This window comes from Apostichopus japonicus, chromosome 16 (genome assembly GCF_037975245.1).
Source record: "Apostichopus japonicus isolate 1M-3 chromosome 16, ASM3797524v1, whole genome shotgun sequence".
NCBI classification, from domain to species: domain Eukaryota; kingdom Metazoa; phylum Echinodermata; class Holothuroidea; order Aspidochirotida; family Stichopodidae; genus Apostichopus; species Apostichopus japonicus.
The window spans coordinates 27,579,105-27,604,126 of record NC_092576.1 but is presented as its reverse complement, the minus strand read 5'-3'; the positions used below and the strand labels follow the sequence as shown (position 1 = coordinate 27,604,126).

Genomic DNA, 25,022 nt, shown 5'->3' with positions numbered 1-25,022 from the left:
CATTCTGTACAATTAACTCGAAAATCATTTGTGATTCCTAAAGCCGGAACAGACTATATGTTCATTAAATGGAGGTCAACTACGAAGGCAAATGAATATATATATATAAATGAAAACGTAATGAGAAGGAAAAACCAGAACAGTGAAAAAATTCCAGCCTTCACCGGTATTCGAACCCGGGCTTCCCGCTTTGTACGTGGACACCCTAACCAGCTAGGCTATGGACGCTGATTGTATGTCCAGAGGTTCGAAACTGGACTGGTAAGTAAGGTCAGAATTTTACTGTATGTATTTGTAACGGTCAATCTCAGCGCGGACAGTTAATTAAGTTTACTTCATGAAACCACAACCGCACTACTAGTAGTACGTACAAGACATTTTGATCACCCGTTCTCAAAAATGGCGATTGTGGAAGTGCTTCTGTACACGATTGGAACGGTCGTTTTGCTTCTTTTAGCAGCAATTGCCTTTGCTGTACATAAATATAGTATAATCTATCAATTCTTCCATCCCGTAAGTTATTTAATACTCTTTTTGCAATATCCTTTGTTAATTTATTCTTCAAGTTTTCGTTGAGCATAGTGATATTGCTTATCAGGGATTGTTGCTCAATGTCGCACGCTTCGAAGGTCATACCATCACAATACTTCCTGAAATTTGTAACGTTGCGTTCGCTTTGTTTCGATTCGATCAATGTGGTTCGACTCTAAGAAACTTTAGGCCTAAAGTGTATAGTAAAAAAATTCGTTTTAACGTTATGTTATTTTTTTCTACTTGTCAGTTATAGTGAATACGGAAGCATCAACGTAGTCAGGGGGCTGTGATAAACGTAGTAGCACACAGCAATGTGTCGGCTGTGAACATCTAGCCTAACTATTACAGTGTAGCCTAACTGTTAGAGATGATTCGTTACGCTCGCTATTAAGCTCTGGTAGTGTACAGTAGTTGACACCTAGATGCCTGCTTTATGCCCTGAATAGACGTTATAAACTTTTACCCAAGCGTAGGTCAGAAGTTTGAGAAAAGAATTCCATGAATCGCAATTGTAGAGTACCCTGCAACTAATTTAACTTCACCTTTCATTCAGCTATGTTGTTACAGTACACACTTACTTTCACTGCCCAAGGAACTGTTAAATTTTTAAATGTATACTACTGTACTTAATTCTTGTTATCAAGGTAGCTACACTGGAAACTCTCTTGAAGGCCTTTAGATATATTTTGTTCCAGTAAATGCCAGCCTATTCTGCGTTGTGGCTCATTGACCACGAACAAAGAGCCTATGCCCCATGTGCAGTCAAACAAGATACTTTTCAAGGCTTTTATTTAGTGCAAAGACCTAGTGCTAGCCTAGAGGCCTACAATATTACTACATTCTTGTATTGTAATTATGCATGTACAGTACAGACAACACATTGTAGTGATGCATCATTCTGAAAAATATTTGTCCCAAATGAGTGACTGCGTAGCTGGCTAAGCCGTACAAATTATACGGTTCCAAGAGTGGTATTCTGCAGTAACTCCCTTATAAGTTACTAGCTTTTAAACACTGTGTTTAGTTTACATTGAAGATTTGCACTACACAAACTGGGATTCATTTGCCAGGGCTCATGCCCATGCAATGCTACAACTTTACAGCAGTACACTAGCCTTATTTAAGGGTACTACAATATGTCAGGCATGTGTTATCTGTACCTATGTATACAAGCACCGAGCAATCCTTGAACTTAAGCTATATATCGAAAAATATTATATCAAATCAACGAGTCACTGACTATGGGAGCAAAGACAAGCTGGGGAGTGAATAATTAGAGCTCACTTCAAATTGTTATCAACTTATTGGTCTTTTCTGCAAGTGAAAGATGACATGGACCACATTACATTCAAAACCCCCCATCCCTGCCTCTCCACCACCTTTCCTCCTCCCTCCCCTCCCTTCCCCTCCCATCCCCTCCTTCCCCCTCAGTTTGCAATCACATTTCATAATAATTTGCTTTTTTCATATTTTCATAGCCTGCTGTAAACAGCAACAGTAATGGAGGTGACATCGTGGCTGAGGCAAGGGTTAAAATAAGGATTTCTGGACCATGAGCCACTTTCTAAAAAAAGTGGCTCCTGGTTCGTGGAAATTGCAGTAGGACCAGGAGCTATTTTCTCACTACCAGGAGCTAAAAAGGAGAAACAAAATTCAAGTACGGCATGTATGTACGTATCAGTACAGGTGTTGTGCGATATATACAGTAAACCATGTGCACCAGTGCTATTGTGCACGCACTCGATCGATCAGTGATTTATCAAATCGCTAGCAGTTACTATATAGCACTAGCATGCAATGTAGTTTCAGGCTTCGGTGCAGTGCATGATAAGGCTGATATTTACAGGAGTATGCGGGCGCATATTTGCCAACAAAGTAGCGCCTGTGCGTATTGTATTTTCATGTCCAGGGGCGCTATTTTAGTGCTTGCGGGCGCGAATAGCGCCTGGGCGCCCGCTTATTTCAACCCTTGGGCTGAGGTTCTGAAAGTTCATGGGGTCAAGTACCACATTACATTCAAAACCCCACATCCCTGCCCCTCCCCCACCTTCTCCCTCCCATCCCCTCCTTCCCCTCCCATCCCCTCCTTCCCCTCAGTTTGCAATCACATTTCATAATAATTTGCTTTTTTTCATATTTTCATAGCCTGCTGTAAACAGCAAAAGTAATGGAGGTGACATCGTGGCTGAGGTTCTGAATGTTCATGGGGTCAAGTACCGCATTACATTCAAAACCCCACATCCCTGCCCCTCCCCCACCTCCCTCCCATCCCCTCCTTCCCCTCCCATCCCCTCCTTCCTCCCCCCATCCCCTCCCTCCCCTCAGTTTGCAATCACATTTCATAATAATTTGCTTTTTTCATATTTTCATAGCCTGCTGTAAACAGCAAGAGTAATGGAGGTGACATCGTGGCTGAGGTTCTGAAAGCTCATGGGGTCAAGTTCCTCTTCACACTATGCGGAGGTCACATTTCACCGATTAACGTCGCAGCGGAGAGAGAAGGCATCCGAGTGATAAACACGAGGCATGAGGTAAGCCACGGTAAAGCCCTGGTCACACTACAGCGATATTTTATCGGAAAACGGACCGATTTTTCCGATTATAGGTCGAAGAGTGAGGTTTGTGGTAGTGAATGTAATGACTGCAGTGGAATATTCGAAAACCTACTCCAGATCTGGAACGGACTACATTCTGAAGTGACGTCACATCGAAAAATGATAAAAATCGGAAGAGAAATCGGATAGCTATCCGATAAAAGGAAACAGAGTCAATATCAAAAGTTAGGAGAGGGCTAATTCCACATCGGAATGGCTCAACAGATAGCAAATCAGGTCCTTTATCACAGTGGCTAGAAGACCCGAACGAAAACTGGTTCCTAGGGAAAAATCGGATAGCATTTTGATAAAAAATCGGTATAGTGTGACCGGGCCTTAATAGGTCGTCATGGTAAGGCAGACTCCTTGCAAAGCCAAGTAACGTTTGCCGCCATACATGTATTATTATGCGAGAAGAAAAAAGTGTTTTCAAATTCTCCAAATGTAATCCCTGTTTTTCTTTATTCTTCATTAGGAGAGTGTAGAGGGAGGGGGGTGGGGGGGAACGGACCACCAATCTTAGAAAAGTAGAGTTACAGTATTATCATTGATACAGTACAATATGTAACAGTATGTTACATTACGTTACAGTTACAGTGTTTGCTTGCAGTTATTAATAGCCTGAGCACATAATGTATACTGCACCTGTACAGTATGCATCAGAGTTGTACAGTACTGTAGATCTATTTTGACAATAATTAGCACTCTTAAGTAATGCCAGCATTGTTACAAATACACAGAATTCCGTGGCCGGGACGCTATATCCTAGCCCGGGCCGCAAAGTCTTCAAAACTGCTTGTCCGTCCAGACCATGGGACATTTTGTTTTGTTTTTGATAAATGAACCTTAAGTAGTATACTGTATATATACTGTACAATCACAAACTACTGTAGGCCTGTCTATGCAAAACATAATAAAACACATTTAATTATGAACTTTTATCTTTCTTTCTTTTAAAGAAAAAGATACTAAGTTCTTCTCAAAAGAGCCCAAATTTCTTTGGACAATACTAACAGATGGTTGTTTAAAAACAAAACATGTATAATTGTATGAACAATCAACTGGTACATAGGTTGTGATGCTTGGGTGCATAGCTTTATACAATATTTTCATTTCAGAGACTTTAATGAGCTATTTAGCTAGTTAATGGTGTCATACTGTACTGTACCTGCAACTGTACAATGATGGAATCCAAATAGAGAGATACAGTTTACAGCAGTTCACTGTATTATCAGTGCTTTAGTTGAAAATTGAAGGTTTTACAGTCAGGGCCAAGGCCAAGGGTCATCACAGGAGTACAGTACTTTACAACACTTAACCCCTGGTCATTGTTAACTTGTCGTCACACCCACCCACCAAAGTGTGCACAATTCAAACAATCCCTTCTGGGGCACTACAGTGCACAACCCCCGTCCTATGTGTCCTTTGGGGGATTTCCCATAGGGTGCAGCTGCAAACCGGTGCGTGGGACTACTGTATATTTACAAGTTACCTCACAAGTCCCAATTGATACACCTGGTGACCTGGGTAACGATGCAGTGGAATGCCTTGCCCAAGGACACAACGCAATGATCTGGCCAGGACTCAAACCTGCAAACCTTATTTTACAAGCCCACTGCCTTTTACCACTTGACCACAACACTCTACTATATATATATAATTTTACACATAACCTCACTGTTTCAATCACCAGGGCAATAATTCAAAAAAAAAACAGTTAAGTGTTAAAATTTGGTACATCAACAGTACAGTGTACAGTAACAGGCTTTTTCAACTTCCTGTCTTATAAAATACCCTGGTTCCTGTGTAAACTACCCTGGTTCCTGTGTAAAATACCCTGGTTCCTGTGTAAACTACCCTGGATTCTGTGTAAACTACCCTGGATTCTGTGTAAAATACTATGGTTCCTGTGTAAAATACTATGGTTACATGCTTACAAAAGCTGCTTACATATACCATACATACATCTTTGCACTTGGATAACAATTTCCTGCTTTTGCACAGCAAATTGCTGTGCAATGTACCGATAAATGATTTACTCTGTTCCTCGCTTACCTGTCTCCCCACAACCTGAGCACCCTCTATCTGGAGTAGTGCTGTTGACTGAATCACACTCAAGTATATACTGTGCTTTCCTTGTTCACCTGTCCTCTCACTAACTGTTACACTTTCTCATCTACTTGCTCTAACAGTTTTGTACAGTTTATCTCCTTCTGTATCATGTAGTGAAATCAGTCTAACTTTGACAATTTTCCTCTAAAACTCTTTACAGACTTTATAGTTCCATAGAATGGTTTGCTTGTAGATTTTAGTAAGCACATGCGGTTGTCTAGAATTTTGTTTTTTTCTCCCTCCATACATTTTCTTTAAGTTGCACACGCCATCGTAACATCAATCACACTGAACATATTTATCTACTTCGTTCGTCATGGAAATATATCTGTCATGAACTGTACACTGTTTGCTGTATACAGTAGAAAACAGACCTATCACCTTTAAACTTGTCTATCAACTAGTCTAAACATTCATAAAGTTTTTGACTGTACAGTTATGCATGTAAAGGTCATTAAATACCAACAAATATATGGTTCGCCTCCTACTAATACAAGATTAATGCATACAGAACCTGCCTACAAAACATGAACACTAAAGGCTGTTTGGTCAACCGGGTGAACCCCTCTCTGAGATCCAAGCATACTCAGTCAGAGATAAAACAATGTTCAGGCCCCAAAAATGTGATTTGTCAAAATACCATAATTCCAATAATAACAACAAGAGGTAACAGCAGGCTGGCTACTACTGTAGAACATAGGTGCCATCTGGGTAGAACGTAATAACAGAAGCAATCACCTACTATTCAAGAAGGTTCTGACAGTGAAAAATGTACAGTAGATGGGTCTATAGGCTCTACCGTAAGTTGTATAACAAGGGATGTACAGTCTGTTAACAGTGACTCAGCACACTCACAGCTCTCCAATGTGTGACTTACTTTTCATGTTGGGGACCAAAACTATTATCCTACAGTATGGTATGAGGATGTGTATGAACAATACTGTATTTATGTGGTTCCCAAAAGTTGAGATTTGTAATTTAAACATTAACTTCGTCCCCTGCTTACCTGTCTCCACACAACCTTAGCACCGCATTCTACCGTGTCTAGTATGCCCTGGTAATCTTTTAACACTGTGCACCCTCAGTGACCGGTCAGATCCGGTCAGTGACCTCCTTCTCATTCTACCACCCAAAGTGTCTACACATGTTTTTCGTATTGGGAAAAATATGGAAAAACAATCATGACAGAGCTGTATGAAAACAGACAGCTGGTTTGATGTTCACTTGTCTCATCACATATATCTATGACTTTATTTGTTTATGAGAAATCCAATTTGATATCATAAATTCCTATATCTGCTCCAGTGCCAGCTATAACAGTGTTTGTACAGTAGTTCTGCTATAGTACTTCAGTCAAATTGTTTCAATCTTCGTTTCCCAGGTAACGGCTGTCTTTGCCGCCGATGCAGTGGCCAGGATGACCGGTGCCATCGGTAGAGCTGTGGTGACCGCGGGCCCCTGTCTCACAAACACCATCACAGCGGTGAAGAACGCACAGATGGCCGAGACTCCGGTCCTGTTAATGGGAGGAGCAGCTGTTTCGCTATTAAAGGTACAAAAATATTTACATCACTTCTCCCAGGATGCATGTCTCTACTCCACAAGAAGCACACACCCCCCCCCCCCCCTCTCAGTTACACCCACATTCGGGCCTTATGATCCACTTCCTTCATCTGCCATCTCGTAGTCAGCACAGCTGTTTCTCAAAAGACTTCTCGACATTGCCGTAGATGGGACATTCCATTTGGGTCTTGATGGGAACCAAATTTTCATATCAGGATAATGCTGTATGGTAGGCTTTTCACAGTACTGTAGGTGGCCAATACAACGTGGTCTACATAACACTGTATTGTAGGCTTTCACAGTAGGTGGCCAATACAACCTAGTCTACATTATACTGTATTTGTAGGCTTTTCACAGTAGGTGGCCAATACAACGTGTTCGACATTATACTGTATTTGTAGGCTTTTCACAGTAGGGGGCCAATACAACATGGTCTACATTATACTGTAGTGTAGGATTTTCACAGTAGGGGGCCAACAATATGTACAATGTGGTCAACATTGTACTGTATGGCATTATACTGTTCTGTACTGTATTGTAGTCATTTCACAATAAGGGGGGGGGGGGCAATGCTACAAAGTGGTCGACATTGTACATACAGTATGGCATTATACTGTATTGTAGGCTCTTCACAGTAGGTGGCCAATACTACAATGTGGTCAACAACATACTGTACGGTAAATGAAAGAACTTTCTTAGGCACCAGTTTAGCCAATTGAACTTAGAGTACTGTAATGTTGTATGGACAAGCTCAATGATCTCTTAGTGTAGATCTATGCTTCCGGCTGGAGTGAATTTGACCCCAAGCCACGTACAGAATGGGTGGACTATCTACAGCTACACAGGTGCAGTTGGAGATATCTGCAAGAGAGAGAAAAAAACAAGAATGGGATGAGTGTTGAACTACTGTACAGTACAGTAGGACAATAGGACTCTAGGGTGATGTCTGCCTGTCTTGATTAACCCTTGTAAGCTAACTGGGAATAGGGACATGTGTAGGCCTAAAGTAGTTGAAGGGGGTTTGCATACAGTAGGGCGAATGTGGTTTATGGTTCTGCTGTGGATACAAACTGGTTTCCATGATTCCCCACCTCCCACAACCAAGACACAAACAGTACAAAATGTATGTATACCAGACCTAGGGTCTTTATGAGGGGGGGGGGGATTGAGTGAGCAATGGTGCTTTTACAAGCAAAATGTTGTTAATAATGTGTGTGCTGTGTAATATTTTAGAGTACGAGACCGAAGTGTTTGACATAAAGACAATCTGTGCAAAGTTTGCAGTTTAAGATATTAAAATTAAGCAGATTTTAGCAAAATCATTATCACCGTCCTGATTAATCATAGCCTACTGTGTAGACGCTTCGCTGAAATAGGAGGTGCAAAAATTTGGTTTTTTATTCATCTCAAAAGTCAAAATGTTGGGATAAAACAAGTGGATGTTCTCTCCCTCCCACCCTACTGTACCTGATGCTTTAAATCTGCCTCCCCTTTTTGGAGTTCAGATGAAACGGGGGGGGGGACACACCGTGTTGCTCAAAGCTTCATTGCAAAATGTTCCTTAATCAGGGAGAGAGATCATTGTACAGTATGCCCTTATACTAGCTGATTTATCCTTCATTTTCAGGGTCGAGGTGCCCTCCAAGATATAGATCAGATGTCGTTATTTAAACCGCTCTGCAAGTTTTGCGCAGCGGTCCAAACTGTCCGAGATATCGCCCCAGTCTTGAGGGAGGCCATACGGGTGGCCCCGTCTGATACGCCAGGTAAGTAAAATTAGGTTAAACTTATGAATATTCAGTCATTGATGTCAAGTCAGTCACATTTTGTATTTAAGTTCATTAACAAACCCCCAACACCAAATTTTAAGATTTTGTGTTAAATAGGATCTAAACATTTGTGATATTAACTTCTGGTAGCTCTGACTTTGGTGCAGTCACAATGTGACTGCTTTCCTGTCTGAGGTGTCACACAGTGACTGTATCCTTCAGATGTCATCATATTGAATGTACAGTATCCTCCTGCACTGAGTGACTATAGTGTGTATGACAGAAAGGACGAAACCGGTCGTGAAGTGGAATTTTTCTGGTGTGTTATTCTTTATTAATTTATATATATCTGTTATACCACTTGCTACATATTCATTTCTTATTTACGGCTTGGCTTGCCTAAAGAGTGGTTATTCTGTGTAAAATTGCCAGCGCCAGGGGTGCACTCTGTACAATCATAACACTTGGGTAATACGCCCTTAATGACAGTTATTCAAAGCCAATTTATACGCTTTAACACACCAGTAGAATCACTGTGGTCGAGTGGTACGGACTTCGGTTCGTGACACGAAGATCCGTGGTTTGATTCCTACCTTCGCCTGATGAGTCCCAAAAGGACGAAACCGGTCGTGAAGTGGAATTTTTCTGGTGTGTTATTCTTTATTGATTTATATATGTCTGTCATACCACTTGCTACATATTCATTTTTTATATTTATATTTATATATATATATATATATAAATATAAAAAATGAAATGTCACCCACAAAAAGAATGCAAGTGGCAATGCGACACATTCGCCTAGCGGCTATCCAAAATCAATATGCAATGTAAAAAAGAAATACTCCAACCAACTAATGATACAGAACAAGTTTTATAAATTCAACTTCTTATGTATTTATTGAGGAGGAACTTTCTCCTTAAAAGAATAAAAAAAGGAACATGGAAAATAAAGGTTACAACGCTCTGTAATACTCCTTAAGAACACATATGACTCCTGAATACTTAGAGATAACGGATTGCTTTGGCGCAATCTTTACCAGAGGATGGTATATGCTAGATTTAGCTTAACTACTGAAAAGTTTAAGACTTTCCAAAGTTTTGATACCCCTGGATCTTTTTCAATTGCGAGAGAGCAAACTGGTACGTATAAATTTAGTCTTAATATATATATTTATAGGATATTCTTTTCTCTACAAAAGAATGAGACTACCTCTTCTAGTCTGAAGAGCTTTCCCCCCTTTACATCATGAAATTCTGATTTAACAATTATCTTAAGAAAAATGAATTCTGAGTTGTCACTATGACGAATATTGCCTAAAGATGTTGACAATACTTGTTGACATGCGGTTGCTGATATCAGGTTGTGGTAGGTGTTATAGTCGGTGAAAAAACTATCCTCAAAAGCTTCCGGTCTTCGACTCAATGTGAGGAGAGTGGCACTGTATCGGAACAAAATACACAATCAAATTCTCTGATAGTACTTTGTCCAAATACAATATACTAAATATGTTGCAAAAATTTATAATAAAAAAATTGTAACAATAACCCATATATGAATCTTGAACAAAGTTTAGTTTGTTCCACATACAAACAAAAAATTGGTTAAACTCAAACATATATACATTCCTACTCCAAAGCTATGGTGAGCACATCATAACTTTCCTTTATGCACACTAACCTCATGTTCACTACACTAAACATATAACCACTCTCTGCCAAGATTAGTTTGAATTAATTTTTAGTGCTATAAAAGTCACCATCACTATTACAATCATAGCAAACATCCACTTTCTTAAGGAAAGTCAATTAAGGCGTGACTTTTACTATCCAACATAATGAAAAATTACTACACAAAATTAAACTGACATTTGTGCACCTCCAAAAGTATACAAACTTTAAAGTGGTTGCATCCCAAATATTACATATACAGAACATATTTATATAACAAGTTTCTACTTACAATGGTGCCAGTTCTTAAACTGTCAGACGAGCTCTGCAATACAGCTTATTTTATCCGGTCAGGTAATGTACTCTCATTCCAACTCTGCCGACAAGCTTCCCTATCCAGAACACTACATATTGAATGAATCTGGAGTCTCCAGGAAATAATTGTGTTTTCAGATTTTACAGTAAAATGCCAGTTATAAATTACAGTATACTAGCCCAGGCTTCAATACAGGTATCTTATATAGTGCCCCATGATATGAAAATCACATTACTGTAGCTCCGTCTTTTTCAGCTAAGAGATATAGCAGGACTCAATCCGATGATGGTATTTTGGAGAGTGAATAAAAATCTTATCCAACACTCACTTCACTGGCTGGATGTGATGTCACGCATAATTAATAGTGCATCAATTAGCATAACTTGGCAATACAATACATTGTCATCTTGACTATGTACTGCCCTGGTAGGTTTCTTTTGTGTGCACTAGCTATGCTATGCTACCCTGTACCTTTGTATTATATTAACTATGCCCTGACCTGGTGATGTTTCTTTTGTATACATACTCAATTATGCTACCTTGTACTTTTGTAGTGAATAGAGGGATTAGGGTTTATGTAAATTGTCCTACATCCCTGGATACTACTTTCCAACAACAACAACCAGGATTGACTAAAGTTAAAGTTACTTGAAAAACTTTCTAAAATAAACAGCTGACAGATTGACTTCTTCTGTCATAAACATTCAAATTAACTAAATTATACTATTCTAATATGACAATATATATATATATATACATATATATATATATATATATATATATATATATATATATATAATATCTATATAACTCATAACATTTATACTTCCAGGTCCAGTATTCGTTGAGTTCCCCATTGACGTCCTCTACGACTACCAGAACGTACTGAAGGGGGTCGAATTGAACTCACCAAAAGGAGATTTAATGAGTAAAATTGTCAACATGTGAGTGGAGTGATTTGTAGGACCGCCTTATTACCGTGTACAGTACAGTACTCTAGTTTAGCATACAAATTGTGCATTACAATATGACACATACCAAATGTGCAATACAATATGATACATACAAAATATATAAAATATATTGCATGTGCATAACAATATGCTACATACAAAATGTGCATTACAATATGCTGCATATAAAATGTGCATTACAATATACTACATATACAAAATGTGCATTACAATATGCTGCATTTACATGTGCATTAAAATATACTACATACAAAATGTGCATTAAAATGTACTACATATAAAATGTGCATTACAATATTCTACATACAAAATGTGCATTACAAAATGCTACATACAAAATGTGCATTACAATATGATACGTACCAAATGTGCATAACAATATGCTACATACAAAATGTGCATTAAAATATACTACATACAAATTGTGCATTACAATATGATACATACCAAATGTGCAATACAATATGATACATACAAAATGTGCAATATAATATGATACATACAAAATGTGCATTAAAATGTACTACATACAAAATGTGTGTTACAATATGCTGCATATAAAATGTGCATTAAAATATGCTGCATTTAATATGTGCATTAAAATATGCTTCATACAAAATGTGCATTAAAATATGCTGCATTTAATATGTGCCTTAAAATATACTACATACAAAATGTGCATTAAAATGTACTACATACAAAATGTGCATTACAATATGCTATATATAAAATGTGCAATAAAATATACTACATACAAAGTGTGCATTACAATATGATACATACAAAATATATAAAATATATTGCATGTGCATAACAATATGCTACATACAAAATGTACATTAAAATGTACTACATACAAAATGTGCATTAAAATATACTACATACAAAATGTGCATTACAAAATGCTACATACAAAATGTGCATTACAATATACTACATACAAATTGTGCATTACAATATGATACATACCAAATGTGCAATACAATATGATACATACGAAATGTGCATTAAAATATTCTGCATTTAATATGTGCATTGAAATATGCTATATACAAAATGTGCATTACAATATGCTACATATAAAATGTGCCTTAAAATATACTACATACGACGGTACTGGTTTGGAGATGATATTGAAAGTTTCCTTATTTTAAGAATGTAGCAGGAGTAGTAATATAAAACCTGTACACTTACAACATTCTTGAAGGTTTACTGTTTAATGGTATATATCAGTATATCAGTAATAATTCAGATCGCTTGTAGATACAATATGCAAATTATCGTCAGGTTGTCATCTTTCCTTTTCAACATTTTTCTTGGAAAACCCTTTTGGCGTTTCTCTCTTGTTTTTTTTAAATCTGATTTCTCATGAGACGTGTTTGCATTGTTTCGACAAGGCATTTGTCAACCTCTGAATATCAAGAGTAATACGATAGGGAGAACCTTGTAAAATTCTTCCCGGTGAGGTAATTCGGAAACCGACTATTCGACGACCAGACTCCGGTCAGAAAAATCACCAGAAAAATGAATGGAGTTGGGTGAAGTGACTGGTATCTACTCTGGACTTACTTCACTCCTCACCGACCTGTACCTATGCACACCTATCTACCCCAGCCTATTAACTGGTAACATTCTCGCACTGCACGCACCCCCAATGAGACCCTATCTGTGATGAATTTGAGAACCCTTCCTCCAGTGGTTCACTTATGTGCTGTGCTTCCAAGGCATTCAACCCCCTTTTTTGTAATGTCTCCCACTTCCCAGGTGCTGTTCCTGACTTCAGACTTAACTACGGTCGAGTGCTCAGTAAACGATCCAAGATCATAGCTGTCAACAGAAACAAGAGTCAACTTCTTCTTGTAAGTATATACATATTCATTACATTTAGAGGACTCTCTATGCATATTCAGAGACATAGATATATTGTATGAATATTCATGTTTCTATCTATTAGCATGAAGAAACTGTCCCAACTGGCTCTCTTGTGGCCAATCTACCAGTTTCCTGTCATTCATAATATTTTAATTTCTAATTTCTAATCAATTTTAATCGATCTTATTTCTGCTGTTGTTATTGTTGTTCAGAATGCCGGTGTCATGTGGAGACCAGCCCTGGCAGTTCAGGCTGATGTAGGTTCCTTCTTGCTGGAGGTATCCAAGGGTCTGACAGGATTCAACTGTAGCAGCGAGTGGATACAATCGTTGAAGGCCAGAGACGAAGAGAAGGAAGCGGCGAACTTGTAAGTCAACTCCGTAAAATATCTGAAATTGCTGCAAGAAATGGGATCTCTCTCGCTTCTGTTGCAGGACTTTTCCTTGGCCTGCTACCACCATGATCAAATGGTCACAGCCTCAATGAAAGGGTGGGGGTCAGAGGGGGGAATGGAGTTGTTAAGTGTGATTCAAGTTGTTAGTCTGCATGTCCAGCCGCTTTCTTGGGCATTTTCCTTCTGTTTTACTTTTTCCTCAGTTCAGTGTCGAGTCAGAGCCTAGGTCTCTTTTCAAACTTTTATCGTTGAAAAAAAAAATATGAGTTTTAAAATTACCAAAAATGAACTAAATGATACTAAAAGAGATACTTAACTGTGACATATATAATGATATAATAATGGGCTGAATGTGTTCACAAGATCTCAAAGGTTGATACAAATTTGATTTTGCCTGTCTTGAAAGTTTTGCCTGTTTTGAGAGATATGGGAATGTGTTGACAAGACCATGTGGTCGGTATGAATGAAGCTAGACCTTAACATGCAGTCTCCAGTGTAGTTTTGCCATTTATATTGTGTTCATATTACTTTTTTGCACATTGCAACTACAGTACCAATTAATACAGCGATACAAATCGAATATAAACATCCCAAAGATAAACAAAAGTTGAAACGGAAATATTTGTAATCTGAATCACTTTTCACAATTCATTATCAACCACAATTACTGGTTTCTTCCTTTTAATATTTTGTCACATTCTCAACTTGACAAGTTATAAATCCACGTCGAAATCCACGTCGATCTAGTGGAAGCTGATAAAGCCATAAACGAAAGCACCGAGATGAAGTGTAGAACTAAACCACACAGCAAAAAATCAGAGAGTTTGTTGGTATTATCGTCTTTTCAGAAGGACATTTGTTCCTTTTAGCATTGTGAACTTACAGCGCACCGTCCTACCATCCAGTAGGAGATGACTTTCAGGCGCGTAGCGAAGAATTTGCCAAGGGAGGGGCAAACCTGGAGGCGAATTATCGGAGCCGTAGATTCAGCATTGGAAGCTATCTAAGCGTATCACCACCATGAGTTGGCGCGATTCAAACAAGAAAATTTGGGCCGAAAATGCCTCCCAGATCGCTGAAAATGGCACTTCCCAGGCCTTGCAAGTTGCATCTAAGCATTTTCTAGTTTGAAATTACTAGTGATGTCATAAAAACTTACAAAAAAAAATGCTCAAGGGTGAGTCGTCCCATCCCACCCCCCCCCCCTGGCTACGCGCCTGATGACGTTTTAGGGTATTTAAGCGTTAATCGCTGTATTTTGGTTTTAATATTCCAGGAAGAAAGCTGAAGATAAAGTGAATCATTTCCTGAATCCTCTTAAGGTCCTCTACCAGGTGGAGGAGGCGATGGACGAGGAGAGCATCATAGTAGCTGACGGAGGGGACTTTGTAGGCAGCGCAGCTTACATCCTCAGGTAGGAGGAAATAAAGTGACATCCTCAGGTAGGAGGAAATAAAGTGACATCCTCAGGTCGGAGGAAATAAAGTGACATTCTCAGGTAGGAGGATATAAAGTGACATCCTCAGGTAGGAGGATATAAAGTGACATCCTCAGGTAGGAGGATATAAAGTGACATCCTCAGGTAGGAGGAAATAAAGTGACATCCTCAGGTAGGAGAAAATAAAGTGACATCCTGAGGTAGGAGGATATAAAGTGACATCCTCAGGTAGGAGGAAATAAAGTGACATCCTCAGGTAGATGGAAATAAAGTGACATCCTTAGGTAGGAGGAAATAAAGTGACATCCTTAGGTAGGAGGATATAAAGTGACATCCTCAGGTAGGAGGATATAAAGTGACATCCTCAGGTAGGAGGAAATAAAGTGACATCCTCAGGTAGGAGAAAATAAAGTGACATCCTTAGGTAGGAGGAAATAAAGTGACATCCTCAGGTAGGAGAAAATAAAGTGACATTCATTTAGAAAAGGAAATTAAGGAAATTATTAAGAGGAAAAGAGAGTTCTACTGTATGGTCTGATTCACAGTTAGTGAAGTTTAGATAGTTAAATTGAATTACTTGAGGTTGGAGGGGTTGTGGTGGGTGTGGTGTGGTGTCTCTAAATCATTGTCATAGCAGTATTTGCTTTGATGTTATAGGTTGAACAGTTAACACTTAGAGGAGTTACTGTACTTTGAAGGTGGGGATGAGGTGGACTTACTTCAGCTTATTCAAGTCTACTTAAGTGTACACATTTGGTAGTACAGTTAACATCTTCACATGGGGTAGTTTCTTGAGGTGAGGTGGGTTGAGAGGTGTGAACAGTCTAATAAAAACGTCTCTCACTGAATTAAACAGCTGCATGCACGCACCCTTGGTTTGAATGGTGAAAAATATACTTGTTACTTCAACAATACAGTCTTGAGTATTGTATGCCAGTGATCTATAAAGGTTGTCCTTCTTACATTATTTAACATTAGTCCAAACAGAGCTGATGAAAGTGACATCTATATTTGTCCCAACACAAGTGATGCATGAATTATTAACCACAAAATGCTACGCTGTTACTTCGATCAATAGCTCGTCAGAGTGACAATACGGCAAATAATACATGGGTTCATATCTTCTCGCAAGCGGTAACCAATTGCAACAGCCAATCATAGATATCCTGTTTGTAATGGTTTAGTATCTGTATAATATTCTCTGTTTTACTTCATTCCTAAATCTTAGTATCCCTAAATCGTTTAACCTTCTTTCCCTCTAGGCCCCGTGGACCCTTGAAGTGGCTGGACCCGGAACCTTTGGCACTCTGGGAGTGGGTGGCGGTTTCGCTCTCGGTGCCAAGTTGTGTCGACCAGACTGCGAGGTCTGGATCATCTACGGGGACGGGACCCTGGGTTACAGCGTGGCCGAGTTTGACACCTTCAGTAGACATAAGATACCGGTGATAGCGGTGGTCGGTAACGACGCCTGCTGGACTCAGATCGTACGAGACCAAGAAAAGATCTTCAGCACCAGGGTGGCTTGTGACTTGACGGTGAGTTTACTCTCAGTATTATCATTCTGGTTTTGTCTTTGAAACAGTTTGGCAAGGGGAGAAAAAAAGACATTGATATTTCATCATTCATAAACTTGCAGGGAGTGGGGGGAGGTAGTGGTTGGTGTTCATCATGTTAATGTGCATATCATTAGGGCATGTATCGGTTATAACATCGCACACCAATAACATACAATCATTTGCCCTGTTATTTCCCTTCCATATTGGTTATAATTATTGGGGAAGTCGTTACAATAATAATGATAATAATAATAATAATATAAGTTTAACCATTGAAAAAACAGTGCAAATTACTTTTCTTTCAGTAGGTACCCAAAAAATTCCAGGCATATTGCCCGATTGGCTGCAGCCCCCCTCCCAGTCCCCCTGCCTCCTACGCCTATGAGAACACTGATTGTGTTGTGTCTGTATGCACCGATATTTGCATCATTGATGGTGTATCGGTATCTTTTTGTAAAATTTAGCCTCGTTGCCGATAACAGCAAACCAATATTGAACATTTTTTTTGGCACAACAAAGCCACTTCTTGTTACTTGTGACGATTCATTAATCTGCCCTAAACAACCCATTTCTTTAGCCTCAGTTTGGATTTTGATAAATAGCCAGTGGTCGATATGCCGATCAGCTGGTCAAAGAGAAGACACAAGTTTTGAAAATATTTACCGATAACAATTTGTTAACAGACCAGTCAGGCCACTCAACGGTTACATACATAGCAGTCTTTGTGAGGTGGTAAAGTAAATTTCACCAGCACTGTATTATACAATGAAACACATCCTTTGCAAAGTTTTGTTTTTAACATACCTTTCTGATCAGAAAACTCTTGAATATGTGTTTGTTCTTCTCTCGTCGTCCTCTACAGTTCTGCGACTACGACAAAGTCGCAATAGGCTACGGCGGTACCGGTTACCGTCTCAGCGAGGAGACAACAGAAGGAATCAAGGAAACCCTAATGAAGGCCAAAGAGGACAGCAAAAACAACAAACCGGCTCTGGTCAATTGTTTGATCGGAAAAACAAACTTCAGGGAAGGCTCTCTATCGGTGTGAGGGATTAGATTAAAGGGATGAGATTAAAGCAGTCGAGTAGGGCTGTCCTGCTTGCGGGACCTATCTGGAGGTTTTTGCTGACTAGATGCTCGCTTTTGAGTGAGAGGAAACTCTTTTAAGAATCAGAGGGAAAAGCACGATAGCCAAAAAAGGTTGCGTTGAAACACACAGGGTCGACTCAAGACTGTGGATTCTCTTTCATTGCATTCTTTGTTTCTCTTTACCACAAATTCTGTTTATTAGCTCATACCAGCATGCTGGTGTGAGCTATTGTTACAGTGCGGCGTCTATCACTCTATCCGTCAACAATTGGTAAAACCGCTCCCACTCGCTCAGTGTTTGATGGAATTTCATGAAATTTGGACACGAGGACCATTGGGTAAAGGGCCATCAGAGATGGTCCGAAATTTGGGGTCAAAGGTCACCTGTGGGCCGTAATGGGCCATTTTGTGGAAATACGCAAAATGCTTCTTCTCCTACAGATTCCATGGTACAATGTTGAGGGTTTGTCACGATAGTACTATGGAAGTTTTACCTTCAGGGTGTTCATGAATTTGAGATCAAAGATCAACTAGGGGTCTTTTGTGGCCCGGGCCGAGGCCCTATATTTTCAAATTGCTCCTGTTTGTACAGTGTATGGCCAGTTATAATGAAACTTAGTCACTACGTTCCTCGGGATGAGGATTACGAGGGGTGTTCGGAAAATTGATGTCAAATGTCATTTAGGGGGTCATCGGGGGTCATTCTTTGTAATATTTTCAAATATCTCAATCTCCTCAAGATTTTGATGGATCATATTCAAAGTTTAACTGATGATTGTTGGATTGTGTATGAATAAGGTGATGCCTAATAACTTTAGGTCAAAAGTTAATTAATTACAATTAATCCCCATCGTTTAGAAAAATCTGAGCCTTCACCTTTTTCCTTTAATTTGTCTCCCAGTCTCTGCAGTGTTTGTTTACATTCGTGGTTAAGCTCTGCAGAGGCTGTTAGTGGAATCAAAGCAGTATTGGGAGTTGTTATTAACTGTTGAACTGTAAGCATGAGAGCCCTATAGCCAATCAGCACTTGCCGATTCTTAGAAGTCTTTGAGCCTGAGGTAAGTATGCAGCCAGCCAAAATTTGGCAAGGAGTGCTTCAGGTCTGCTCAGGTAGAGGGGAGAAAGTTTAATAGGGTAGGTCAGTGGTATTGTTTGAGAGAGTGGGTAAAATAGGATTGAAAGGGGGGAAAATAGGAATTATAGCCAGTGGTGTGGCCAGGATTCTGCTAACAGAGGGGGGGGGGTTATCCCTCTAGGCCCAAAATTGGTGGAATCTGAAATTTGGTGGGCCATAAAGTTTTGTGGGCCCTACATTTTTAAGCTCGAAAAGGTATGAGCTTCTGCACCATTGGTGCTCTAGTTTATTTTCTTTCTTTCTTTCTTTGTTGACTTTTCGAGTGCCTTCAGCTCCATTCAGCGGCACTTATTAATTAATAAACTGTTAGCTATGGGTGTAAATTGCAGGTTACTGTTGTGGATCTAAAACTATTTAAGAGACAGACCACAGTTTGTTGAATTTAATGGCATTTGCTCTGATGTTCGATCCGTTAGTACTGGTGCCCCTCAGGGATGCTGTCTATCTCCTGTCCTTTTCTGCTTATACACTAACGATTGCAGAAGTAAACACGATATCTGTTCTATTATTAAATATGCTGATGATACCGTGATAACCGGTTAACTGCAAACCGATGTTATTGCTCCGTATGAGAAGGAAATCAAAGATTTTGTTACTTGGTGCAACCAAAACTACCTCAAATTGAATGGCAAAAAAACTAAGGAGATAGTATTTGACTTCAGAAAACAGCCACATGATCATGCTCAAATCAGGGTTAATGATGAGATTGTCGAAAAGGTGCACCGCTATAAATATCTAGGTACTATCATTGACTGTAAACTTAACTTCAAAGACCAGGTTGATGCAATTAGATCAAAAGCTTGCCAACGATTGTACTTTTTACGTAAACTGAAATATTTTAATATCGACAACACTATTCTTGTACTTTTTACCAGTCAGTGATACAAAGCGTGCTGACTTTTAGTATTATTTGTTTTTACGGGCTGCTTACAAAGGATTCTTCGATTAAATTAGAAAAGGTTGTAAGGGCTGCCAGCCGTACTATTGGTAGTGTTACGTTTGAATGCGAGAGGTCTCGAAAATTAATTTTAACGAGACACAAGCCTGGGTTCGTTTCTGTAAGGAACACAGACAAATTGACGAGTCTAGAGAATTTGAGTGAGAACGTAAACTATATTGAACAATGGAGTTTGAATCAACAACAATAAGTGGTAATTACAAATATATAGAAAATTACTCACAAACTTAACAAAATAGGACACACTTTAAAACACGCTGGTCTCTTCCAACGGCGATATCCCTCAGCGGCCACGACCTTGATGACGACGATTCTCGGTCCGTTGTACCGCGAAATTTACTGGTCCTCGGCGAAGTTTCTCGCGATCCCAGAAACAGCAGTCACCTTCTTTCGGGCGATGCTCCAAAATAGAAGACGGACTTCCAGCCACAATCGAGTGAAGCACAAGTTGAACTTCTCGCCGACTAAATATTACCAGAGTCAGTCCAAAATCAGCTTTATAGCCACCAACTCCTGGCGTAACGAACTTCCTCAACAGAGACAGAAATTCTTCACCTTCTCCGAAATAAAGACTGAAAAACTGTATTCACAGCAAAGTCCTCTTCAAACTTCTGAATGGAAGTGTAGAATCAATCTTGGTATCGATATCTGACACGGTAACCCGACCTAATTTCTCAAATATTGATTTATCACGTAGGCAATTTCAAATACTTTCTATATTATAACATTAGGTTCTCACTAGCAGTGATTAGCGTTAGGCTACAATGGGCCCTCGTAACAGTGGTAAAACATAGCAAATCATCCTAGAGCCGATGACAGCGCGATTCGGGCTGTGTGTTTATTAATTCAGTGAACATCGTTTTATTTTTGTGATGGCATTTCTATAGTTATAAGGTGGCTATACTTTTATTTCTATTTAATTGCAATTTAATTGGGAAAACCCCCGAAGGTATATTTCTTTGCTTAAATATAAAATGAAGGTGCAGGCCTGACAATAACTTAAATGAAGCATTTTTATGTTTTACGATGGGCTTTATTTCGTGACGTATTGTCATCAAAACTTTACGACGGTATGAATTAATACATGAAGTTATCAGAGCAAAGTAAGCCTATAAGCAAATTGTCAGTGATAATTTATTCGTTTGTTACTGTTAATGAGTGTCACAACCATTCACGACTATAAATTAACGCAGATAGCTTTTAAAAACGGCATAATTCAACCGTCTCATAACGATTTTCTGTTTTTTCACATGTCAGTTTGTTAGGCTTTGGTTATATTTAAAAAAGGCCAGATTCCGTCTCAAGAGGACAAACGTAGAAAACAAAACCGAGGTTGAAATGGGCTACCAGTGACAATACCATAAACATGCCATCGAGATAGACTCGTGTTCTGTAAGACGAATAACGGTTGAATCTTAGAACAGTATAACTGCTGTACTAAACAAGTGTACAATAAAAAAAATACAAAAGATAAGGGTGACTAAGACCTTTAGAAATATTACAATTTTACTTGGATATTCAATTGATATCATCATTCCAATGAAATGTTTTTTCATTTTTTTCCCCCATCATTTATTCACGTGATTTGTAGTACAGTGCGGTGGTAATAACATCTATCATATCGTTATATAATTTTATTGTAAAGTAATGAAAGCATAACATTGTAAACAATAATCAATTTTATTCGATTAATGGTATAACAACATAGATTAGGCATACTAGGGGTTAATTTAATGACCGAAGCCAACAAAAGACAGTGTATAATTTTAATTATCAGCCATTGGCATAAAGTATGATAAACATGCTCTGAGTTTCCTATATCTTCTATATCTTAGTCGTTTATTTCGTGAGCTGTTCCTTTTTGAAGCAATGTAATTTTCAACCCTCATAATGTATTTCATTCTAACTAAAAAATCGTTGCAACCGGGGTAGCTATTAGTTAATTTACAGCTGAAAATATACTATTTACAATGAATTAAGAAAAAGTTTATTGGATCATAAACATGAGTAATTTTACCCAAAAAAATATTGTGTTACAAGTGACACGGTAATTACTGCAAACCTGTTACACGTTGAACTACGAGTCCGAAAGGTGAAAAGGCGCGGCGGCGGGAAACGAAGACTACTCCCTAGTTTTATACTGCATGCGAGATTCAGATAATAGCCTAACCTTTTTTTCTAAAATCGTATTAGTAAATCCATTTGATTGAAACATTATTCACGGACAGGTGATTGTGTGCAAGTCTCAAATAGATACAAAACAGATACACAAAATGGGACCGAGTGTGGGGGAGGAGGAACCTAGATTAGCCTTATGGGTAGCTCCACGTCTAAAATAGGCCTTAATATAGTAATAGTTTACCACGTCAAATACTCAGACTCCTTGTCCAGTCGCGCTGTTCTTTGTCTTAAATGGGAACGTATAACAGCTTTGCAGTAATTACTGTGCCACCTGTAACACCTGTTACCGTGTTACGAACACAGCGCAGTAGTTACTGATGCACGGTTGTGGAACATGAACAGTAGTTACTGTACTAGCTATGAGTATCGGTTGCCTGGTCTTAAGGAATATAATTTTGCAATCGCAAAACCAAGGGTTATCATGCAAATTGATGCTAAAGTCTTCGACACCGAAACATGAGCAAACACAATTTATGTTTTCCTTTAGTATCTACGTATTGTAGAAGATATGTGTTTGAATACTTACTATTCAATTCTGACCGAAAAGAATAGGAACATAACAATACATACAGCAAGGGCCTGGTGAACCGTTATTATAGTGTGCGTCGTTTGCTAAGCTCCATGTTACTAAAGCAACCGACGTATCCATGACTACAGTAGGCCTACTGGTCGTCGCTACGCATGGAATAAACGGTAACGCGTTCACATCTATACCACGATATTCGATCGGATTATCGCATAACATTTCATGTCGAAAATATTGACTTCTCAAGATCCAGGTCTTAAGGAATATAATTTTGCAATCGCAAAACCAAGGATTATCACGCAAGTCGATGCCGAAGTCCCCGACAGGGTCAAATAACCCCTCGGGTAATCTGGTCAAGTTGTTTCCTTGCAGATCAAGCAGGTCAAGACTATTTAGTCCTTGGAGGGATGAAATGTCTAGCGAAACTATCCAGTGATGTGACAGAGAAACGGTAGCTAAGCGATCGTTACTTACGAAAGCATTTTTCGGCACATACGTGATTTTGTTCGCGCGTAACGATAATAAACGCATGTCAGGCAAATGCAGTAGTAGTTGCGTAGGAATTTCACTTAAGGAATTATTGCGCAAAGTCAAAACCTCTAAATGATGTGGTTCACTTCCAAACAGCAAATCATCTACTTCAAGTATGGTGTTATCACGAGCAGAGAGTTAAGGTTTCTAAAAGCACAGAATGCATTTTTCTCTAAACGATTAAGCCTGTTGAACCTGAAGGAAATGACTCTCAGCAAACTTGAAGAAAAGCATGATTCATTAACCGTTAATATTATGTTGGACATAACATTCTCGTGGAGATGTAGACTCGTTAAGTTTGTAAGTGAACCATGTATACGTTCATCAAGAGGAAAATCGCTTAAGATATTACCAAACAGTTGTAACTCTCTTAACTGTTCTAACCCTCTGAATGAGTCAGGTGTGGTTGTATGTATCTTGTTGTACGTCAAGGACAGAGAGAGAGGTTTCATGTTCATGTGGAAAGCGAACGGTGGCACAGAAACGATTTGATTCCAATCTAAGTAAACACTCTCGAGATCTTCTAGAACTAGCAGCAATTCCGTCGGAATCCTTGTCAAGTTGTTGTACGTTAGACTCAGATAGGAGATGTGTGAATTGTTACCAATCAGCGATTCATTCACAGCCCAAATTTGATTGTGGGGAAGGTTCAACGAGAAAAGATTGGGCATAAATGGAAGGACAATCTGTCCTGACTGAAGACTTGGAATGTCCGTATCAGACACAAAAAGCGAGCTTGGCCAAGAATAGGATTGGTTTATCGGAAAGATTGTAGTGATGTTGTCTCTGTCTCCGTCACAGAAGATACTACCGTAAGAGCACCGACAGGTTTGCGGACAAGGTTCCCCCTGGACACTGGACGCGAGGATCAGTAAAGCCAACTGAATGTTTACCGTCTCCATGTTGTCGTTTCGCCGTGCTAGGTTGAAAAATTGATAAATTTCCAAATGATACGAGACTATCATTTGGGTATTTTTGCTTATACCATAGATGAAACACAATCAAATCAAACGCACACAACCGTCTTTTTCTACAACAATATCTGGCACAAATGTCACTTATTGATGCCAAGCAACTTCAGAACGTCTACGAAAAAGTAAGAGAGAGAGCCACTGAACTGTAAATACTGTCTCTGAAATGATCTGCATGCTGCGAGTTTCATGAAATTAATTCGTTTACATTCTCCTGACTTGCCCCTAGACAGTCCTCTCTCTCTCTCGATGTTATTGCTATTGAAAGGCGAACATTGGCTATGATCACTGAAGCTAGATTTGCTTTTAATAATTGTGAAATAGTAATCGACTTGCCAGTAAACATGATTACAACCACACAAAAAAAAGAGAAAATGAGCATCAATAACTTACCTGAAAGTTCTTTAGCTAGAAACGGCTAACTTGAAAAAGAAGGTACGAGCGTGCCAATAACTTGAATGACGCAATGTATAGTGAGACGTGTTTGTATATTGTGATTTCTAATGCCCTATTTGTTATGTATACATATATATCTATATCTATTTATAAACTTTTTAAAACTCTATTATATAACTTTTACGACGGTATGAATTAATACAGAATGTCAGCAGCACAACATAAAAACCAAAAACATAATTTATTCGTTTGTTAATGTTAATGAGTGTCACAACCCTTTCACGACTGTATAAATTAACGCAGAAAGCTTTCATAAATTGCATATTTTTTACCGTCTAAAAACGATTTCTTTTTTAAATTTTATTTTGTTAGGGTTTGGGTAGTTAAAAGCATTGCCCCACACCGCGTGTCGCGCTATGAAATAGTTAACTTTCCGTTGCTT

At 38.9% G+C, this 25,022-nt stretch overlaps 1 protein-coding gene and 1 pseudogene across 1 annotated transcript; one reads left to right on the top strand and one right to left on the bottom strand.

The window, feature by feature from the left end:
• Nucleotides 1-284: 284 nt before the first annotated feature.
• On the top strand, nucleotides 285-19,868 carry LOC139982498 (2-hydroxyacyl-CoA lyase 2-like; annotated as a pseudogene).
• Nucleotides 19,869-22,685: 2,817 nt separating this feature from the next.
• LOC139982497 (leucine-rich repeat transmembrane protein FLRT3-like) lies at nucleotides 22,686-24,758 on the bottom strand. Its single transcript, XM_071995392.1, has 2 exons — nucleotides 23,342-24,758; nucleotides 22,686-23,306 (listed from the first exon to the last, which is right to left on the bottom strand). Exons 1-2 carry the CDS (start codon nucleotides 24,176-24,178, stop codon nucleotides 22,686-22,688), a joined length of 1,458 nt encoding a protein of 485 aa, XP_071851493.1. The 5' UTR covers nucleotides 24,179-24,758.
• Nucleotides 24,759-25,022: the final 264 nt, after the last annotated feature.

Excerpts from the sequence above, each read along its gene's own strand:
- LOC139982497 (XM_071995392.1), bottom strand. The coding sequence starts at position 24,178 with ATGATAGTCTCGTATCATTTGGAAATTTATCAATTTTTCAACCTAGCA. Across the intron at positions 23,307-23,341 it reads GAAACCTTAACTCTCTGCTC|TTTGGAAGTGAACCACATCA; the intron begins GTGATAACACCA and ends GATGATTTGCTG.